The sequence below is a fragment of the Nelumbo lutea genome, chromosome 5 (genome assembly GCF_056320005.1).
Source record: "Nelumbo lutea isolate HS-2025 chromosome 5, American lotus-T2T, whole genome shotgun sequence".
NCBI classification, from domain to species: Eukaryota; Viridiplantae; Streptophyta; class Magnoliopsida; order Proteales; family Nelumbonaceae; genus Nelumbo; species Nelumbo lutea.
This window is the reverse complement of record NC_142688.1, coordinates 52,033,311-52,053,657: the sequence shown is the minus strand read 5'-3', so window position 1 is coordinate 52,053,657 and position 20,347 is coordinate 52,033,311. Positions and strand designations below refer to the sequence as shown.

The 20,347-nt window shown below is 42.6% G+C and overlaps 1 protein-coding gene across 1 annotated transcript; it reads left to right on the top strand.

Annotated features, from left to right (window-relative positions):
* Positions 1–545: 545 nt before the first annotated feature.
* LOC148852389 (uncharacterized) lies at positions 546–2,687 on the top strand. Its single transcript, XM_088945790.1, has 3 exons — positions 546–998; positions 1,112–1,641; positions 2,387–2,687. Exons 1-3 carry the CDS (start codon positions 546–548, stop codon positions 2,685–2,687), a joined length of 1,284 nt encoding a protein of 427 aa, XP_088801916.1.
* Positions 2,688–20,347: the final 17,660 nt, after the last annotated feature.

Genomic DNA, 20,347 nt, shown 5'->3' with positions numbered 1-20,347 from the left:
AACTTCGAATAACAACAAATAAATAACAAAAACTGTGTTATGAGCTAACCTCTATGCAACCGAACCGGTAACCTATGCCACACCCGGAAGCTGGGAGAAACAAAGAAAACTCAGCAATTCCTTGTAGACTTCACAGAACACCAATCCACTTGATTCGATCTTCAAGAAGAAGAATGAGAAGGCCTTCAGTCACCGAGCACCCAGCTCAAACTCCCTATGGGTTCCGCAATCAAATTTCTCCAGAAAATTAGGGTTTGGAGCAACACACTTGAATTTGTCAATAGGACGACAAAGCCAATCCCCTTCTCTCAAGAAACCACTAACAATTGGGTTGAAATAGGTTTTCTTAATTATTCATACAATTCAGTGTGTATGGAAAAAAAATGTGAAAAAAAGGAAAAAATGAACCTGCTCTGATACCAAGAAGAAAAATAAAGGTTTTTTTAATTATTCATACAATTCAGTTCTCCATTCGGCCGTGCATTTATCATGGTTCATTTGCTTTCCTTCAAATTTTAGGTATTATAAGAACAATACTGGACAGAATGCCGGAACTCATCAAGAAACAAGACGAAACTAATATGAATTCTCTTCATTATGCCGTCTTATTCGGTGATCTCGAAACGGTGCAACTATTATTACAAAGAGACACTTCCATTGCATATGACTTGGATAATAAAGGACACTCACCTCTTCATAAAGCAACCATTGTTGGGCTGGTGGAGATCATTGAAACGCTCCTTGAATATTGCCCAGATTGCATTGATTTGGTTGATGACTATAGTGGCCTAAATGTTCTTCATGTTGCTGTACTGGAAAAACAGACTGAAGTTGTTCAATACTTTTGTGAGCGCTATCACACGGGTTTTAAAAACCAGGTGGATAAGGAGGGGAATACACCTCTACATTTGGCCACCATCAACTGCCATGTTAGGATTGCGTGGACCCTTTCAAAGGTGCCTGCAGTGGACTTCGAAGAAGATGCTATGTTTCAAAAGGTATGACCTTCTCATTAAATAGTTGCGCTTTGAATTCTCAGAGATGGAAAACCTGGAGAAATAGAAATATTGTCGGATTTTAGGCTGATTTAGAGAAATTTTCCGTTATGCAGCTTATAATTTCATATATACTCAAATATTATTGTAAATATTTGGGGAATCAACCAGAAGTGATCACCACCAGATATGCCAAACCAGATACTACAAAGGGAGAAAGAACAAAAAGCGAAAGCTACTACAAGAAACATATTAATACCCTTATAGTGGTATCAACACTTATTGCTTCTATTGCCTTTTCTGCAGCTCTGACTTTGACAGGAGGATATGAAACTGATGGTGCAGGGAAAGGAAGGGCAACTTTAGTAAGAAAATTCATGTTCAAAGCATTAGTTATATTTGATGCTCTGGCTATATGCAGCTCCATTAATGCCGTATATTTGCTGGTTTGGGTGATATTTCCCGATAAGCAAATATCTACTAGGGTTGCTTTAGTTGCCACCATCTTTGTTTGGCTTTCGTTTCTGGCGTTGGGGATGGCTTTTGCTGCTCATTTCTATGTGGTTTTGTTCACGGAACTTGGGTTTGCCATCATCATTACTTCTGTCGTAGCTTTGTTTCCAATATGCTTACCTTTCATTCCCAAGTATGTCTATGATTCAGATTTGTGGATAAGTCTTATCCTCACTCAGGAGATAATACTCCTTCCAATATGGCTGAAACTCCATAAGAAAACAAAACCACGTCAAACCGTGTATGGATGACGAGGCTTGCTATCCACCATCCAAAGAAAGCTTTCCTTCTTTCCAAAAGAAGTCGAGGTCATCGGACTGGATTTTGCGTTTCCTCTCGATTTGATATTCAGTGTGCTTCTATTCTGTCAGCAATAAGTCAAATTACAACTACTATCTATGTTTTGTTGTCATTTTGGAGTGGATTTTCTTTTCCCACTGTGACTTCTTTTAATAAATTGATGTGGCTTGTTGTATCTTAAGACTTTGTTGTCTACGATTACATTTTTAATTTCTTTCTTTTTTATGGAAGGCTTAACTGTGATGCATGCTTATGTACCTTCAGCAGGCTTCGGATGGTTTTATTTCTAGTAGAACGAACATTATTCTAAACATGTAATCGTGGGATAATGGGATAATAGCTTCACTTAGATCCAAAACTTTGCAAACACATGACGATGTTGGGTTTCTCAAAAGAGGTAGAGGGCGACAATTCGAAACTTCCAAACTCAATAGCAGGTTGCGGTTCTGCTTGGGACGGGTAGGTGTTAGAGAGAGAGAAGGCACTCTTCGCAGGTGTCTAGAAGGAGAGTTTCAGGGATTTCGCCCCCTTTGCTCGGATGTTCCACTTCTCCTCTTCTCTTTTGTCTTCCTATTCAGACTCCGGGGATGTTCGGTCAAGCTGCCACCGTCTCCAACGAGGATTCCAGTCATCGGAAATTTTCACCAACTTGGCACGCTTCCCTACCGCTCTCTCAGGGCCCTGTCTCAAAAGTATGGGGCCGCTCATGCTATTGCATTGGGCAGTGTCCCTCTACTCGTCGTTTCCTCCTTAGAGATGTCTATGGAGATCACTAAGACCCAAGATACTAACTTTGCAACTAGGCCTTCTACAACTGCTGCAAAGAAGCTTCTCTATGGCTGTAATGACTTGGGGTTTGCACCTTACGGCAAGTACTAGAGACGGATGAAGAAGATGTCTGTTCTCCGCCTCTTGAGCGTCAAGAGAGTGCAGTCATTCAGATTTATAAGGGAAGAAGAGATTGCTCTTTTGATCGAGAAGATATCTCACGCATGTCAGTTGCACAACTAATTTATCTAAGCGAGTTACTTAGCTTTCTATCCGATAACTTGATTTCTAGAGCTGCTTTCAGTAGCAAGTTTGAAGAAGAAGATGAAAATAGCAGACGGATCGGGCCTTCGACAACGGAGGTAATGTCACTTTTGGGAATGTTTAGCGTTCAGGATTTCTTCCCATAGGATGGATCTATACAGTTACCGGATTGGATGGGAGGCTAAAGAGGACATCTCAAGAGTTGGATAAACTCCTGGATCAAGTGATCAGAGATCATGTTAGTACTACTGATGACCAAAGAAGTAAGGACCAGAGGGAGGGAGAAGACTTTCTGCATATTTTGCTCCAAGCTCAGAAGGATTCAACGCTCGATATCCCCATCACTAGAGACAACATCAAAGCAATCATTTTGGTAATATTCATTTCTGTTTCTGAACTACCAAATATTAATTAAGAACAATTTTTGATCTTCTCAGTTTAGAACTCCTTTAAATGACATTACAATTGCTGGCTTTCTCGGATATCATATCGAAGTTGATCCATGCGTCGACCTACAAATGCAATTTTGTACTCATTTTGGCTTTTGCACTCCAAATAATATATTTCTTAACTAATTTGCTCATATATATATCTTATATATCATGTTCCCACTACTTATTCACAGGACATGTTTATTGGTGGAAGTGATATGACGGCCATTACTGTCGAATGGAGCATGACCGAACTCGTCAGGAATCCCAAAGTGATGAGAAAAGCCCAAGAAGAAGTTAGACGTGTTGTGGGTAAGAAATCCAAGTTTGAAGAAGATGACATTCATCAAATGGCTTATTTAAAAGCTGTTACCAAAGAGACTCTAAGATTACATCCTCCTGCTCCCTATTTGATTCGAAGAAAGCCCATTAGAGCTATCAATGTTAATGGCTACCATATCCCAGCTAAAACCAGAGTCTTCATCGATGTTTGGGCAATTGAAGGTCAAGAGGTGGGAGAACCCAAAATGGCAGAAGGTTGGAAAGAAAGGCGCATTAAGTGGCACAGGTTTTCCTTTTTTATTGTTTTTTGTATTTTTAATTATTTTGACACAAATAATAAAATAATAAATAATTCGTAACAAAAACGTTTAGAAGAAAGGTGCATTAACTATTGTTTTATTTATTTGTGTCAAAATAATTAAAATTGAAACAATCATAGAAAAGGAAAACCTAAATGAACGAACTGATTAGAAGGGCAGGAGAACTACATTGATTATCATAAATTTGTAAATAGAAACACTTATATTCAATTCATCAGAATAGTTAATGCATATCCCTAGAAAATCGATTATGTCTTTTTTGTCATAATAAATATTTATCTATTTTTGTATGTCTTTCTCAATAAACAAAAACATCAATTCGTCAAAATAGTTTATGCATATCTCTAGAAAATTGATTCATGTCTTTTTTGTTAGAATTAATTATCTAATTATATAAATATATAATAATTATTATAAATATTGTTAATCAATGGGTATCGAACCGTTCCAATGGTTTTGAATGTTTTTATTTCTTTTGCAAGAATGAGTCAACTGTTTGGCCAGAACGGTCGTTTGACCCGATAACTAGACTCCTAATTGGTTCAATCTCCGGGTTGGTTTTAAAAATCATGATGTTATGTCATTCGACCGTGTGACTCATACAACTCAAAAATGGAACCGTTCTTGCCACTGGTTTTTGGATCAACGGTTCAACTGTCCAAAATCAAACGAACAACCCATTCTAACAACAAAACTTAGAAAATAAAAAAGTAGCCAAAAACCATTAAATGGGCCATTGGTTGACGGTTCAACCACTCGAGTCAATGGGTTGTTGACCGATTCAGTGGTTTTTGGCGACAAACTGGGATTGGGGTAAAATGGAACAAGTTGCTTGGATGATTCAATTAAGTAGTACCATACGTGTTATGTCATTCGAGCGTGTAACTCAAACGACCTAAAAATGAAACCGTTCTAGCGACTAGTTTTTGGGTTGACAATTCGATTGTTCGACTCGAACGGATGGCCCATTCTCACAACAAAAATAAAATAAAAAAATAAAAAAATGACCAAAAACTATTGAACGGGTCAATGATTCAACCGCTTAGGTTAATGGGTCATTGATCGATTCAACGGTTTTTGGCCAGGGACCAAGATTAGGATAAAACATAATCAGTTGCCCGAATGGTTCCCAATTAAAAAAATAAAAAACAATCAAAAACCATTGAATGGATCAACGGGTCGATGGTTCGACCACTTGGGTCAATAAATCGTTGACCGATTCAATGGTCTTTTGCCAGAGACCAGGTCAACTGGTAGACAATTGCATTCCAGACCCTACGAAGCAGGGCCCCTCTACTAGTTTATATATATTACTACTAAAGCTCTCCATGTGTAGGAATCATCTTTATGTTTTAAAATTTTATAATTTATACACTGAAAACAATAGAGTAAAAATTAGTTTAAGAACTTCTAAAGTAGAGGATGAAAAAAGATTGTAATTAATAGAATTATATGTGATATTTATTCTAAGGGTCCTTAAAAAAACACAATGAAACTAATTGAATCCACTCCACCCAACCAAGTTGAGTGCCTGCCCCAACCAACCAGTTGCAACGACTGAAGGTCCAGAGGTGGGAGAACCCTAAACGGCAGAAGGGTGGAGAGAAAGGCGCATTAAATGGCACAAGTTTTCTTTTTAATGATTTTTTTATTCTTAATTATTTTGACACAAATAATAAAATAATAGAAAACTCCTAACAGAACAAAAACATTAACAAGGTGTTTGGAAGCGAGCGCACTTGTGGGATTTTCAAGAAAAAATTCCCATGTGCTTTTCATAAAAAACACTTCTGCCACGTAAGCAGTGAGCAACACTATGTTGTTTGGTAAGCATCGTTTTTTCATCACTTTTTTTTTTCATGTATGTGCTGATAGGTAAGCACCACATAGGATAGACATCAACAACCATTGGGGGAAACGGTTCACTGATGCAAGCATCGATGGGTCCCAACATGCCCGATTTTTTAATAATCGGCTGAACCAAACAATGAGATAAATGGGCGTTTGTTGAAACAACTATGTGGATCCGACGTGGCACCGTTTTTTCTAAAAACTGGCCACAGTTCCAAACACCCCCTAAGATGATAGGCGAATTAGCTGGGAAAGGTGTCACACAGCTATTAGGTGCTTACTTAGTGTGCTTACAAACATGCCTACAACATCCGAACTTGAGAAAAGTGTACTGTTGCTATGTCATGAAAATTTAAATGGCCTGATTTTTTAATAATCGGTTGAACCAAACAATGAGATACATTAGCGTTTGTTGAAACAGCTTTGTGGATCTGATGTGGCACCGTTTTTTCTGAAAAATGGTCACGGTTCAAATATCCCCTAAGATTAAAGGCGAATTAACTGGGAAAGGTATCACACAGCTATTAGGTGCTTCGTGCGCTTACTAACGTGCCTACTACATCCAGACCCGAGAAAAGTGTACTGATGCTATGTCATGAAATTTTAAATTAGAGCCTTATAAAGGTGAGACGTGAGTAGAGAGAGGTGTCATGCAAAGTGTCTCCTTAGTCATTAATTGTAGTGGATGAAGTATGAGTGATGATTACTTGGGCTATTTGTAAAAAACAGGGTGGGCTGACGTAGGAGCCTCTACACATCACACCTTAGCTAATTCAAGTCCTCATTTTGTCCTTTCAACGAAAAAAGTCCTCATTTCCCAACAAGTTCTCATAACAGCTCAGGCTGTTTTTCACAAACCGACGAAGTTTTTGTTTAGAAAAATGAAAAATAGGCTAGGCTGTCTTAGGAGGATCTACACAAGACACCTTAGCTAATTCAAGTCCTCATTTGACATTTTAACTAAAAAGTTATTGAGTATAAATACTGGTTTACCCGTAGTTATTATGAAATGTCATTCACAACAGGCTCCCAAAACAGCATAGGCGATTTTTCGCAAACAACCAAAGTTTTTCCGTATGGAGATCACTCTGGTTGTTTAGAAAAAAATAGGATGGGTATTGGGAGCCTCTACACATTACACTTCAGCTAATTCAGGTCCTCATTTGTCTTTTCAACTAAAAAGGTATTGAGTGTAAATATTGTTTATCACCACATAGTTATTATGAGATGTCATTCATAGCAAACTCCCAAAATAGCCCAAGCTAGTTTTTCACAAACACCCAAAGTTTTTTCCATATGAGTTAAGTTCCAAGGAAGGGGGAAGTCTAGTAGAAGGATTCACTAGTGAGGCCAAGTTTGCCTTTTTAGAGATAGGTTGGAAAATAGTGGTGAGAAGTGCCCTAAAACTACGTAGGGTCAAGGTTCAAATTTTCAAAATGTACTAACCCATATTGGTCGACACATATCATATCTTTAAGGGGTCGGCTCGGGAATGCTACAAAATCATTTGTATCAAGTCTTTTCGTCATGTTGAACCCATATCGTGATTGTATCAGGGCATACCGGACCTGTATTAGGGTGTATCAGGGTGTATTAGCCAATACAGTACAATTTCCTATAGGCAAAAAATGAATTAAAAAAGTTTGAGGAAAAAAAAGGCTTCTAACTCTCTTCAAAAGCCTTTTTTACTCTTCCAAACTAACCAAATTATCTCTACACATTCTTGGATTGTAAAATTGTTAAAAGAAACCCAAAAACAATGTCCAAAACTCAAGATTTTTTAAATTTTTTCAACTTTTTACGAAAATTGGTAAATATATATATATTTTCAATTTATTTGATAGTATGTTACAATATTTTGTATTTTTCTTAATGCTTGGTAATTCTTATCTTTTGTGCTTTAAATAGATCTATTTAATTTTTTGAAGAAAATTTAGAAAAAAATATAAGATAACAACAAAAAATAAAATTTTATATTTTTGGTGTAAGACGCGAACCCGAGGTGGCTAAACCAACGAGGTCACTCCGATGATTAAGTCAGTACTCTCATAGATTGCAAGCTAAAAATCACAAAAGTATGAGAGCTAGAATATGCTTACTTGCCCGCCTCATGTCATTGGGGTTGGTGCCTTTATATAGGCATTGGTTGGCGTGGGCTTCACGCACCATATCCATGATTTCCGAGAGGTTGCCTAAGTGGTCCGAGATTCCCAGAGGCAACCGCCATGCACGTTGACCACCCTCCGGATCGTTTGGTACGTGGGTCAACTTCCAAGGATCGTGGGAATGTTGGGATATGCATGTCAAATTTGTTGGTGAGCACGTCTCGCAGGTCGCCAGGTCGGCACCTGTGCCAGGTCGCCAGGTCAATGCTATGCCAGGCTGCCAGTTCGGCACCTATGCTAGGTTGCCAGGTCGGTGCCTGTGCTAGGCTTCCAGTTTGCGCCTGTGCCAGGTCGCCAGTTCGGTGCCTATGCCATGTCGCCAGGTCGATGCTTGAGCCAGGTCGCTAGCTGGGACACCATCATCTTGGCTAAGGCAAGTTATTGCCTAAGTGGTTATGGATGTCACCTATTTGTTCCGAGATGCCACATGTCACAATGTCATTAGAGGGCCAAATCCGCCCTCATCGATTGCCCCCCACTCCCAAGCTGAAAGTAACTCGGCAAAGGGAGTAGATTGCTATTTTTGGCTTGGAATGACGAATTTGATGAACTCATAAGCGTTGATCCAATTTGCTTCTCAAGTTAGAAGAGTCCAAGTGTTTGCACCCTTGGGGTCTGGGAGTGACTTGCAATCCAATCTCCTTACCCTTGATTTTTCCCATGCCGAAGAGGCCACTAGGTCTTATGTGGTGCTAAAGTCTTTTATCAGTTCGACACTTTAGCCCTTAGGCTCTGGGAGCGACTCGCAGTCCACTCTCCTTACCCTTGATTTTGCCCATGCTGAAGAGGCAACTGGGTCTTATGTGGTGTCGAGGTCTTTTATCAGTTTGGCACTTTAGCCCTTAGGCTCTAGGAGTGACTTGTAGTCTTCTCTCCTTGACTTTGCCCATGCCGAAGAGGCGACTAGGTTTTATGTGGTGCCGAGGTCTTTTATCTGTTCGGCACATTAGCCCTTAGGCTTTGGGAGTGACTGGTAGTCCACTATCCTTGACTTTGCCCATGTCGAAGAGGTGATTGGGTCTTATGTGGTGCCGAGGTCTTTTATCAGTTCGGCACTTTAGAGCTATAGCTCGTAGCATCAGCCTCGTTAGTGATGCCGGTGACCCACTCCTATAAGAAGCTACTAGGAGCTCAACCTACAGGGGCAGCACTACTAACTTTAGGTCACCAGCTCGCACGGGTGCCTTGGAAGGCTCAACCAGCAAGGGTGTCTGTGTAGTCTGTTGGTCGCCAACTCCTGCGGAAGCCATGAAGAGCTCATCTTGTAGAGGGTACCTCGCGAAGAGGACTGATGAGGCTTTATCCGAGTTGAAATAAAGTCGGCAGAGCTGCTTAGTCTGTTGGCCATCAACTTCCTGCATAGTCTTTGAATTCATAAAAATTGGAAACTAGAAAGTGAGAGCTTTAGTTTCTAAAAGATGAGAACTTAGCTTTCTGGAAGAAGAGGACTTAGCCTTTCAGAGGATGAGAACTTAGCTTTTTGTAGTGTTTCCCACAGATGGCGCCAATTGATGTTGTGCGATCTGACTGCTCTCCGCTAGTGGATGATCTGGCTTCCAATCGGACGCCAAGCTAGGTAAATCTGCAAAATAAGATGAGAACCCAGGGTGGCTAGCCCGACGAGGTTGCTCCAATGCTTAAGTTGGCAAGTTGTTTGCGAGCTGAAATAGCTTTGAGAATGTAGAGAGCAAGAGAGCTAGAGAGCAGAGAAATCACGTGTACCTCATGCCATCGGGGTTGGAGCCTTTATATAGTTGAGTATTCAAGGGGCACACAAAAGAGTTCCGGGATATCCGGGATGTGGAGATGGAGTTTGCTCCACTTCCAAAGGAACAACATACATGTAAGGCTTATCTCGTTCCTCCTTCGATTCCGGTGGAGTGAGGATAAGTGCTCATTGTGATCCCGAATAGGTCGAGGTCTGTTAACTTATCGAGATCTCGAGAGATCCAGGAATTGTTGGAGAGACCCCTAGAGTTAGTTACGTAGGAGTCGGTTACGTGTTGGTTCGAGTTGTTGGTTCCGAACTGCTACTTCGGCCTTTTAGTTCCAAACTGGCTTGAATACCGAAGTGCCTCTATGCTGAGGTGAGACCTGCATCGAGGTGGCTTTGTCCCAAGGTGATTCTTAAGTTGCGGCCTTTGTGCCAAGGTGACGGAGTACGTGAGCTCCACTGTTTCGAACTGAACTTGTCAGGCCGAATTGTCATCTCTTGGTCAGGTTGTGTCCATGTGTCCCCTGTTTACTAGGTCGGGCCAAATCACCCTTCATCACTTCCCACAAAGAATAATTGTGTTATAGATCTATGGGTGATCTACCATATCCATAGATCTTTTGAAATTTCTAAAATATTCATTTTTATATTTTATAATTTTTTTAGTAAAAAATATTTATTTTTTTCATTTTTAGTATACAAATATTTATTTTTGTAAAGCTAAAAGTATTTATTTTTAAAACTTTTGTAATTTTAGAATATTCTTTTCTAATTTTTAAGTTATAGATCTATTGAAATTTATTGTAAAATATTTATTTTTATTTTTTAATATTTATTATTTTATAATTTTGTAGTTATCTAAACATATTATTTACCACATTGTAAATATATGGAATATTTATCAATCGATAAAATTATTTTTCTGTTACATTTTATTTTTAATTTTTTGTAATAAAAAATAAAATAATTGTTTGAATAAGAAATAAATGATTGTTTAAAAAATTATATAATATGTTTCAATAAATAATTATTATGCCTATATCTTGTAGTTATAACCCTATTAGAAAATACCATTATGTTTCCATATGTTGATTATGATATGTTTTTTCATAAAAATCATTAAATGATGTGATTTTTATGTATATATAGCTTATTTAGGCCATATTTTTAATGTTGTATATTCATGATTTGTAGGAGTATCTATAGTATTTTCATGTGTTTCCATGTGTATCTTAATATTTCGTCTGTATCCATGTGTATCTAAGGCATATCTCGATCTGTCAATTAAATTTATCTGTGTGATACACTTGGCATTTTTTCAATACTTTGAAGTTGAACCTTGGGTAAGGAAAGAGCCCGATGGTGGAGGAGCTTAGTGCTCTCATTCCATGAACAAAGGAAAGCAGGTAGTCAGGTGGGGCTCACCTCATGGTTGGATGGAACTTCGAATTGAAATTCTTTGGTGGCACCAATCGTGGATGCCAATAACCTAGGAGCTCATACATTTGGGGTATGCGGTTCAAGTATCATTAAGGATAGTGGACTCTCAAATTCAGGCCAAGGAGGGAATTATGTTTTATTGGTCGGGCTAGTTGGTAAAGGTGGTTGCAATGGGGATGCTAAGAGATTAATCCCATCCTCAACAATTTAGGTGTTGCTAAGAGTGGCAACAGATCCAAGGGAGGCCAAGTTGCATCTCAACCTAACAAGATCTCTCAAAAATGTAATCTTATCTAAAGGGGTGGTGAGAAAGGCCAGTCTGAAGGTTTTGTGTAGGAGGCATTTTGATAGGAGGATATGGTGCACGGTGGAGTTGGCAAAGGATAGTGAATTGGGTGCTAGTGCAAGCTTCATCCCAACCCTAGAGAGAGGTGAATTAGAAGCTATAGTAGAATCTTTGAAAAGCATAAGAGAAGGAGAAGAAGAGATGACCAAAAAAGTATCGTATGATAGTTTGAGTGGGAAAGGTTTGGTGTCTGCTAGCGAAGAAGGCTTGGGGGGTTATAGTTTCATCAATCAACTTGTAGAGGGAGATGTCCAAGTAGTGAAAATGTTGGGTTTGTTTTTTATGGGTTGTGAATCTTTTAAAAGAGAAGTGATAAAAAGATTTGAGTCAAAGTTTAGAGAAGTTAGGGACAAGGAGAAGGATAGAAGCAAAGATTAAAATATCGATACGATACGCTCAATACGAGGCATATCGTATCAGTATATACATCATTGGCATAAGATACTTTACAACTCGATACTTAACCATCCAGTGTGTATCAGGCCGATACGCTATTGTATCGACGCGTATCATATAGTATTTAGCGATACGATCTGATACGCACCGATGTACCGGCGTACTGCACGGGTGTCTATGCCTAATGTCTACTGTATCACTTTAAAATTTTGAAAATGGGGTGATGCCTACTATCTCACTTTAAAAATTTGAAAATGGGGTGATTTGAACCATGTGTCGCCAAATTACCAAGAACATACGCATCTCTCTTCAGCCACTAAGTTATAGGTGAATATGAAGCTCGCAATCCAACCATGATCGCCTACTTAGCCAAAGTAAGAGAAGCTCTGCTTAACTTCCAGTTTCACTTCATCAAGCAAATCCTGAGGTCAGAGAATGTTGAGGCTGACGCCCTGTCCCGGTTAGCCAATACTAGTGATAATACCTTGAGAACCGTGTATATAGAGAACTTGCCTCGGCCTAGCATTCTCGGGGGGGCAGAGGAGGTCGCTCCTGTTGCACAGGCAGAGTCGAGCTGGATTGACCCGCTTATGAGCTTCCTATTGCACGAGACCCTCCCTACAGATTGTAATGCCGCTAGAAAGGTAGAGCGCCAAGCAGCTAAATACGTCCTGATAGACGAACGACTGTACCGAAGATCTTACACGCTCCCTTATTTGTGATGCTTACGACCCTCCGAGGCCGAGCTCATACTCCACGGTATTCATGAGGGCCTGTGCAGCGAACACTTGGGGGGTAAGGCTCTCGCCCAGAAAGCACTACGATAGGGGTAGTATTGGCCAACGATGAAGGCAGATGCGATCAATCTCATCAAAAGATGTGACAAGTGCCAGAAGCACGCCAACATCCACCACCAGCTCGCTACTGACCTCAAGTACCTCACCAGCCCTTGGCCCTTCGCATAGTGGGGATTTATATACTAGGATCATTTCCACCAGCAACTGGACAGAGGAGGTTCTTGGTAGTAGCAGTCGATTATTTCACTAAGTGGGTAGAGGCTGAACCTCTTGCAATGATCACAGTGCGGAATGTGTAGAATTTCTTTTTGAAGAACATAGTAAGCCATTTTGGGTTACCCCGGGTACTCGTCTCCGATAACGGCAAGCAGTTCGAGGATATCAAATTTCAGAACTGGTGCAAAGATATGGGCATACAATAAAACTTTACTTCGGTAGCGCACCCTTAAGTGAACGAACAAGCGGAAGTCACAAACAAAGCCATTATTCGTGGACTAAAGGCATGCCTAGACCGATTTAAGGGACTCTGGGCAGACGAGCTACCCAGCGTATTATGGGGCTACCAAACCACAGTGAAGACCACAACAGGTGAGACCCCCTTCAACCTCACTTACGGCACTGAGGCAGTAATTCCCACCGAGATTGAGGTACCGATGCTACGCCAGGAAGCATATGATGACGAAGCAAACAAAGATTAGTTGCGCACCAACCTCGACCTGCTTGATGAGGTACAGGACCGCGGCCTACCAATAGAGAGTAGCTCGGTACTATAACGCCAACGTCAAAAAGCAGAATCTCTGTGTCGGGGACCTGGTCCTTCGTAAAGTTATGGTACCTGAGCCCGGTGTTGGTAAGCTCGAGCCAAATTGGGAAGGGCCCTACCGAGTGAAACGGGTGCTCGAGGGAGGAGCATATGAGCTCGAAACCCTAGAAGGGAAGCGGGTACCTCGAGCTTGGAACATTGTCAACCTAAGGCAATATTATCTATAATTGCTGATCTAAGAGTGGACTACAAGCCGCTCTCCCAGCCTAAGGGCCAAAACGCCGAGCTAGCAAAAGGTGCTCGGCACCATAAGGCCCAGTCGCCTCTTCGGCATGGGAAAATTCCAGGAGTGGACTACAAGTCGCTCTCCCAGCCTAAAGGCCAAAACGCTGAGCTAGCAAGAGGAGCTCGGCACCATAAGCCCAGTCGCATATTTGGCATGGGCAAACCCCAGGACTGGACTACAAGTCGCTCTCCCAGCCTAAGGGCCAAGATGCCAAACTAACAAAAGAAGTCTGGTACCGTAAGAACCCTAGGAAGAGCGAACCGTGAGTCGCTCCCCTTGCCTAGGATAATGCACCGAGTTAGCAAAGGGCCTCGACACCGCAGGAGACTTAGTCACCTCAACGGCATAGGCTTTTTAACACTCCAAATGCAAGCAAATCGGGTATAACCCAGCTGGAAACAAGTCGAACATATACCCTACCATGTCGCCCACCTTGGTGTACCTTACAAAATCACCCCTACTAAGTACTGGGAGACGGTTTGGGGTAATAGTAGTTAAAGAACACCCACATCTGTAATTTGACTCGATAACCTAATAGCTCGGGGTAAGACAACTACTTCGGCAAAGATAAATTGCACAAACACTTGGCAAAAAATATTTCCCATTGCAAAATGCTTCATTACAGAAGTTCATTACAAAGTTTCATTACAAGTTCACAAAAAAAAGAAAGAAATTGAGCTCACAGGCTTAGAGTACTAACTAAAAGGGGAGCATTCTCCTTGCTCGGAACCTCCGAAGTGCCGACTTGATCGGTGGTGGTAGCCTCGTCGTCACTCTTTGGATCGGAGTCCGGGTCCTCAGTAGCTAGCTGGGCTACTTCCCTCGTAATCTGCGAGGTGGTGATCGTGCTCACGTCAAGTTGCGGGAACTCACACTTGATCAACCACCGATTAAGTTTGAAGCCTTTTTAGTAGGCCTCCATCACCACTACATCGAACTCCTCAGACTGGACGTAATCCTGAACAGCCTTCGCCTTAGCCTCGTCTAAGGCACCGACAGGGATTTCAGTCCGCTCCTTGACGTCGGCCTTCAGGTTCTCCACCTTGCGCTCCAAGATCACCTTGCCCGACTCGAGCTCCTTCACTTTGAGCAGCAGTTGATCCTTTTCACAAAGGAACTCCTCGTTCTTGCGTTGTAGCTTCTCCTCTTTGCGCTGCAACTCTTCCTTCTCCAACATTAACACTTGAATATAATTCTTTTGAGCGATGGTATCGCTCTCTAGATGATGGATCTAACCACGAGCTAGCTTCAGATCGGCATGAGCCTTGCGAGTAGAATCTTCAGCAGCTAGAGCTCGCTTCAAGTTCTTGTCGGATTGGAGAGTGAGGGCATGGACGGCGGAGATCACTTGCCAAAGGAATGTTAGTTAGCACTGGTAAGGCGACGAATCGCAAAAGTTTTTAAGTAAATAGACTCACCACCATGGAGTGTGTAGCTGCCCGAGCTCCGAGCTAAGCAGGCGTGATCGGCCCATTCGGAGACCTCTTCAGCATAGGTGGCCCCCTTGCTCTTTCGGAGGCTGTTCTTGGGGTTCAACACACTCTGGGTTGCATCCCTGCTCCCCAACGTTGAGACAGCCATCTCAGGAGCGGGCTCCGTACTAGTGGGCTCTGTGGTGGCAGGCTTCGTACTGGCGGGCTCCGCAGTGGCAGGCTATGCGGTTGAAGCCTCCATGGCAGCTTCAAACTCTCGAAGGGGGGGGATCTCCGAATCCTCCAAGACAATCACTAGAGGAGCTTGGGCGGGCTGCATGGGCTCTGGGGTAAGAGCCGGGGGAGATTCGATGCGGGCTCTCTTGGTAGCTCGCTTTTGCCTCTTCTTCATCTTGTCGAACAGCTTCTCGGCACTAAGACGCTCCATAGGACCTACAACAGAGTTCGACATCAGTAATGTCATCAAGAAAGTACGAACTACAAAAGATGCTAACGCTAAGGCAAGGCAACCTACCGGGACTTAGACTGACCTCAATGAGCTTCTTCTCGGTAATGAAGTCCTTGTAGTCGAAGCCGAGCTCCGCCCACGAATGGAGTATCTCCCTTGTATCTTTGTCTAGTGTAATGCCAGAGTCTTGAATGGCCACCCTCCAATGAGTAGAAAAGGGCCATCCCTCGGGGCTCTGAACTACGAAGTAGTCCCGTTTCCAGGCCGGGATTTTGCTAGGGAGGTTATGTAGTAGCTTGTACCCAGGGCGGGGGGACAAGTAATAAGTCTGCCTGTGCTCGGGGAGAACGCTAGATGCGTTCTTCTTGATGGACAAGATCGTAGAAAAAATATCAAGGTCAAGTGGAAGGGCATAGTCGGAATAGGGGGAGATGGTCCCGACCACATTCTGAATGGAGTTCGGATGGAGTTGGTCTATGGTTACGTCGAAGTGGTTCAATACTTCAATGATTAAGGGGTGAAGAGGAAGACGGAGCCCGGCTATGAGCTACTCCGTGAAGATCACGATCTCATCGTGACCATGTTCCCAGGGAAAGTTGCTCGTTGGGAGTTGTAGGAGTACTCCTTGGGGAGGTAGTACCGATCTATTAATCCTCTAAGCTTGTCTACCATCATGGTAGAGGGACCAAACCGGTCTGGCATTTTGACTCGGCTGGAGGCAGACGCTAGGTTGCCCGAGGCCTCCCGCACCTCGTAAGTGGAGTGCGCCTCGGGGATGCTTATGTAAGCCGAGGTACCCACCTCGGGCTCGTCCAAGGAGTTGAAGCTTTGGTCTGACATAGGTACGAACTAAACGGACTACGGAAACTAGAGGCTAACAACGAAAGTAAAGGACTAGAAACGAACTGAAGGAGAAGCTAAGGAAACTCACTAAGGAAGGAAGACCGAGCTAGGAAGATTGGCAGACCAGAAAACCCGAGCTAAGAGAGCTTTGCCGCGACCTCCAAGCGAGAGTTTGTCAACTTATGGCGAAGAAAATGACAGGGGTCCCCCCTATTTATAGCCGCTATGTCCGGAAATCAATAGTCAAGATCAAGACATTCCAACGACTCTCAAGAAAACTGGTTGCACGCCCCCCGAGGTGAAATTAGTTTAGCGCATTTTTTGGCATCCACGGAGTCTATAAAGCGCATGAAGTCCGCATGTGAACTGTACGTGACCCGGGCTGTTTTCGATTGAGCCAAGGAGCGAACTAGTCTAGACCGGCGAGCCATCTAACTTAGCGACCTAATCCTCGAGCCAAATCCACCCATCACGCCGTGAACTCTCCGCACTGGGTCAAGACCCCTAGCACGGGGAGTGGGGGGCAATTGATGGAGGGTGATTCGACCCGACCTCATGATAAGGGGATACATGGACATGACTTGGCATAAGTGACACTTCGGCACGAAAACTCCGCTATGGTCCAACGTTGCAGCTCGGCTACAAGACACTCCTCCAAGTGCCCCGAGCTCCGAGCTCCAATCCTTTCCGAGCAAACACTTAGAACTGAGGTCCTCCAAAGTCAGGGGCATCCCGAGCTAAGGAAACCCCGGGACAAGTTCATTCCCAGAGTTAAGCCGAGCTCAAGGTCCCCACCTCGGGTAGAGGAACCTCGGTATAATACCAGTAGCTCGGTAAAGAGTAGCTCAGTAAAGGGAAGCTCGGGATAAGAGTAACTTAGTGAATTACTGAAGGATTTCCTGCCTAACAACCAGATCTGCCAAATCTGCAGACTGCACCCACATCTCTCGTAAGGCGGCGACGTGATTGTTGATTCAAAAACATGTCTCACGCCTGGCAGGGCCGTACTCTGCAATGGCTATACACCCTACACCTCTGCTCTGGCAGTAACAGTTGCACTTGATTTGACAGAGAGACAGAGGTGGTTACACCTGATTTGACAAAGGCGGTTATGCCTGATTTGACAGGTTTTCAGCATAAAAGGCCCCGACCCATAAGAGGCAAAGGTAATTGCGAATTAGCGCACCTTCACTCTTAGCTCTCTCTGCAATTCCTTCTTATTTTCAGTTCTCTCTCCCTCTCTCAATTCTAACTTAAGCATCGGAGTATTCCCACCCGGCAAGCCCCCCAAGAATCCTTCATCTTCTCTGTTTCCTCTCAGGTGCCCTGTTGCCAGGTAGGAGCGAAGCCCCCGCTAGTTAGGAGTTACCGGATCACGCTACATCACTTGATTTTCTTTGTCTTGTTGCTAAATTAAATGTTTTATTCTAGACTTAGACATTGCTTATATCAATAGGAAATTTAGTACTGCTGCCAACACTAATGAATAACATTGCCAGCTGTTGCCACTCCAATGTGGTATCTATTGACTTCTGTCAAGTGGTGTTTGATCAAGTGGCTAATAACAATAGCTCTTGGATGTGGTGTTTCATCACATGAAGCAACGTGATGTACTTAATAAATGCAAGTCAGCAATTGTGTTTTGAAGGGAGGTATCTATCATTTTTTTTTTTTCAAAAATGGAGGTAATGTTTTCTATTTGCCCTTAACCGAACAACTACGTAGAATTCCTATTTCTTTTTTGACAGAACACTCTAATACAAACTCTAACAATTGTTTATGCCGTTCTTCAGTCGAGATTATTATTCGGTTCATTCTCTGATAAATCAGACCATTTTTCACTATTTGAGAATCTAAAACTTTCTTCACTGGAGACTATTTGACCGTTCATTCTCTGAAATTCCAGACCATTCTTCACCGGACACTACCGCCGTTCTTCATTGTTTTTCACCGGAGTCGATTTTTTGTAAACATGATTTATTTTGACTTTCATTTACATGGATAATCAATATAATAAATACATCTCTCTCTTCTTCCCCCCCTCCCTTTTTCTCTTTTCGTCACCCCGCTGCAACTGGTTGTGAACTCACCTCCGAAGGGAGAGCTGGAGAGGAGCAGTTGCAACCAACCTCCGAAGGCAGATCTGAACCCACCTACGAAGGGAGAGCCAGATAGAGGAGCAGTTGCAACCTAACTCTAAAGGCAGATCTGAACCCAACAAGGCAGAACGCCACTGTAATCAGCCGGACCCAACAAGGCAGAACGCCACTGTAATCAGCCGGAGAGGAGCAGTTGTTTGCGCTCTCTCTCTTCTCCTCTTTTTTCTTCTTCTTCTTCCCCTATTTCCCTCTTCCTAGATCGTTTTCTCCTCCTCTGCACCATCCCCTTTACAACCAAATAAAATAGGTGTAAATTTTTAAAATGAACCGATTTTAATTTCCACCTATCACTAAATCGGTTCATTTTTTTTCACCGATCACTAAAAATTAAATTTATTATGTTATCTGTAGAGAGTCTAGGCAGTGCAGTAGAAAGGTGCAGATGTTATTAAGGGAATGAATGATTTGACATCTGGAGTGCATAGCGTCCAGCAGCTCTTTGTTACCGAGTCCCGAAGGCAGATCGATACAGATTCGTCCATCCGACCGTGGCGGAGCGGCGGAGCTGAGGTCTTCAGTTTACCAAAGCCAGAAAATCTTCCACTAGACTTTTAGCGAGCCATACTCCTCGAGAACCTTGACCAGCATACACAAATAGAGAATCCATGAATCCTAAATTGGCAAACGCAGCAAAAGAGGGGAATATCACATTCTTCGACAGCACCGACTCCAATTTCAACTGGGTTCAAGCAACTCCCTCGGGGAACACAGCCCTCCACATTGCCATGAGTTTCGGAAGAATGGATTTCGCCTTAAGACTATACCAGAGATGCCAATCTTTGTTATCCATGAGAAATTCCAATGGGGACACTCCACTACATATTGCGACGAGAGCTGGACACTTTAATAGAACTGAGGTAAGAATTCCTCACGTTGTCCAAAACAATGAAGATCCTGGAAGAATATTGATTAACAGGCACTTGAAAAGAGCTGAGCTAAGAACTCATCAAATCGTCCAAAACAGTGAAGATCCTGAAAGAGATTCAATTAATGGTCACATCAATAGAGCTGAGCTAAGAACTCCTCAAATCGTCCAAAACAACGAGGACCCAGAAAGAGGTTCAATTAATGCAACCAATACAACAAATGAGAACAAACAACAGCGTGGTGTTCACCTTATGGAGTGGCTGGAACGGGCGGATTCTGGAGTATGGTCGGCTAATAGGAAGGGCGAGTCTCTATTGTATCTGGCTTCACGGCAAGGATTGCAAAGCGTAGTTGGTTATGCGTTGGGAAGATTAACTGCTCCATCTCCTAATCATGGTGGACCTAATGGACAGACGGCTCTGCACGCCGCTGTTATGGGCAGGCATTCAGTAAGAAAATTCATGTTCAAAGCATTTGTTATATTTGATGCTCTGGCTATATGCAGCTCCATTAATGCCGTATATTTGCTGGTTTGGGTGATATTTTCCGATAAGCAAATATCTACTAGGGTTGCTTTAGTTGCCACCATCTTTGTTTGGCTTTCGTTTCTGGCGTTGGGGATGGCTTTTGCTGCTCATTTCTATGTGGTTTTGTTCACGGAACTTGGGTTTGCCATCATCATTACTTCTGTCGTAGCTTTGTTTCCAATATGCTTACCTTTCATTCCCAAGTATGTCTATGATTCAGATTTGTGGATAAGTATTATACTCACTCAGGAGATAATACTCCTTCCAATATGGCTGAAACTCCATAAGAAAACAAAACCACGTCAAACCGTGTATGGATGACGAGGCTTGCTATCCACCATCCAAAGAAAGCTTTCCTTCTTTCCAAAAGAAGTCGAGGTCATCGGACTGGATTTTGCGTTTCCTCTCGATTTGATATTCAGTGTGCTTCTATTCTGTC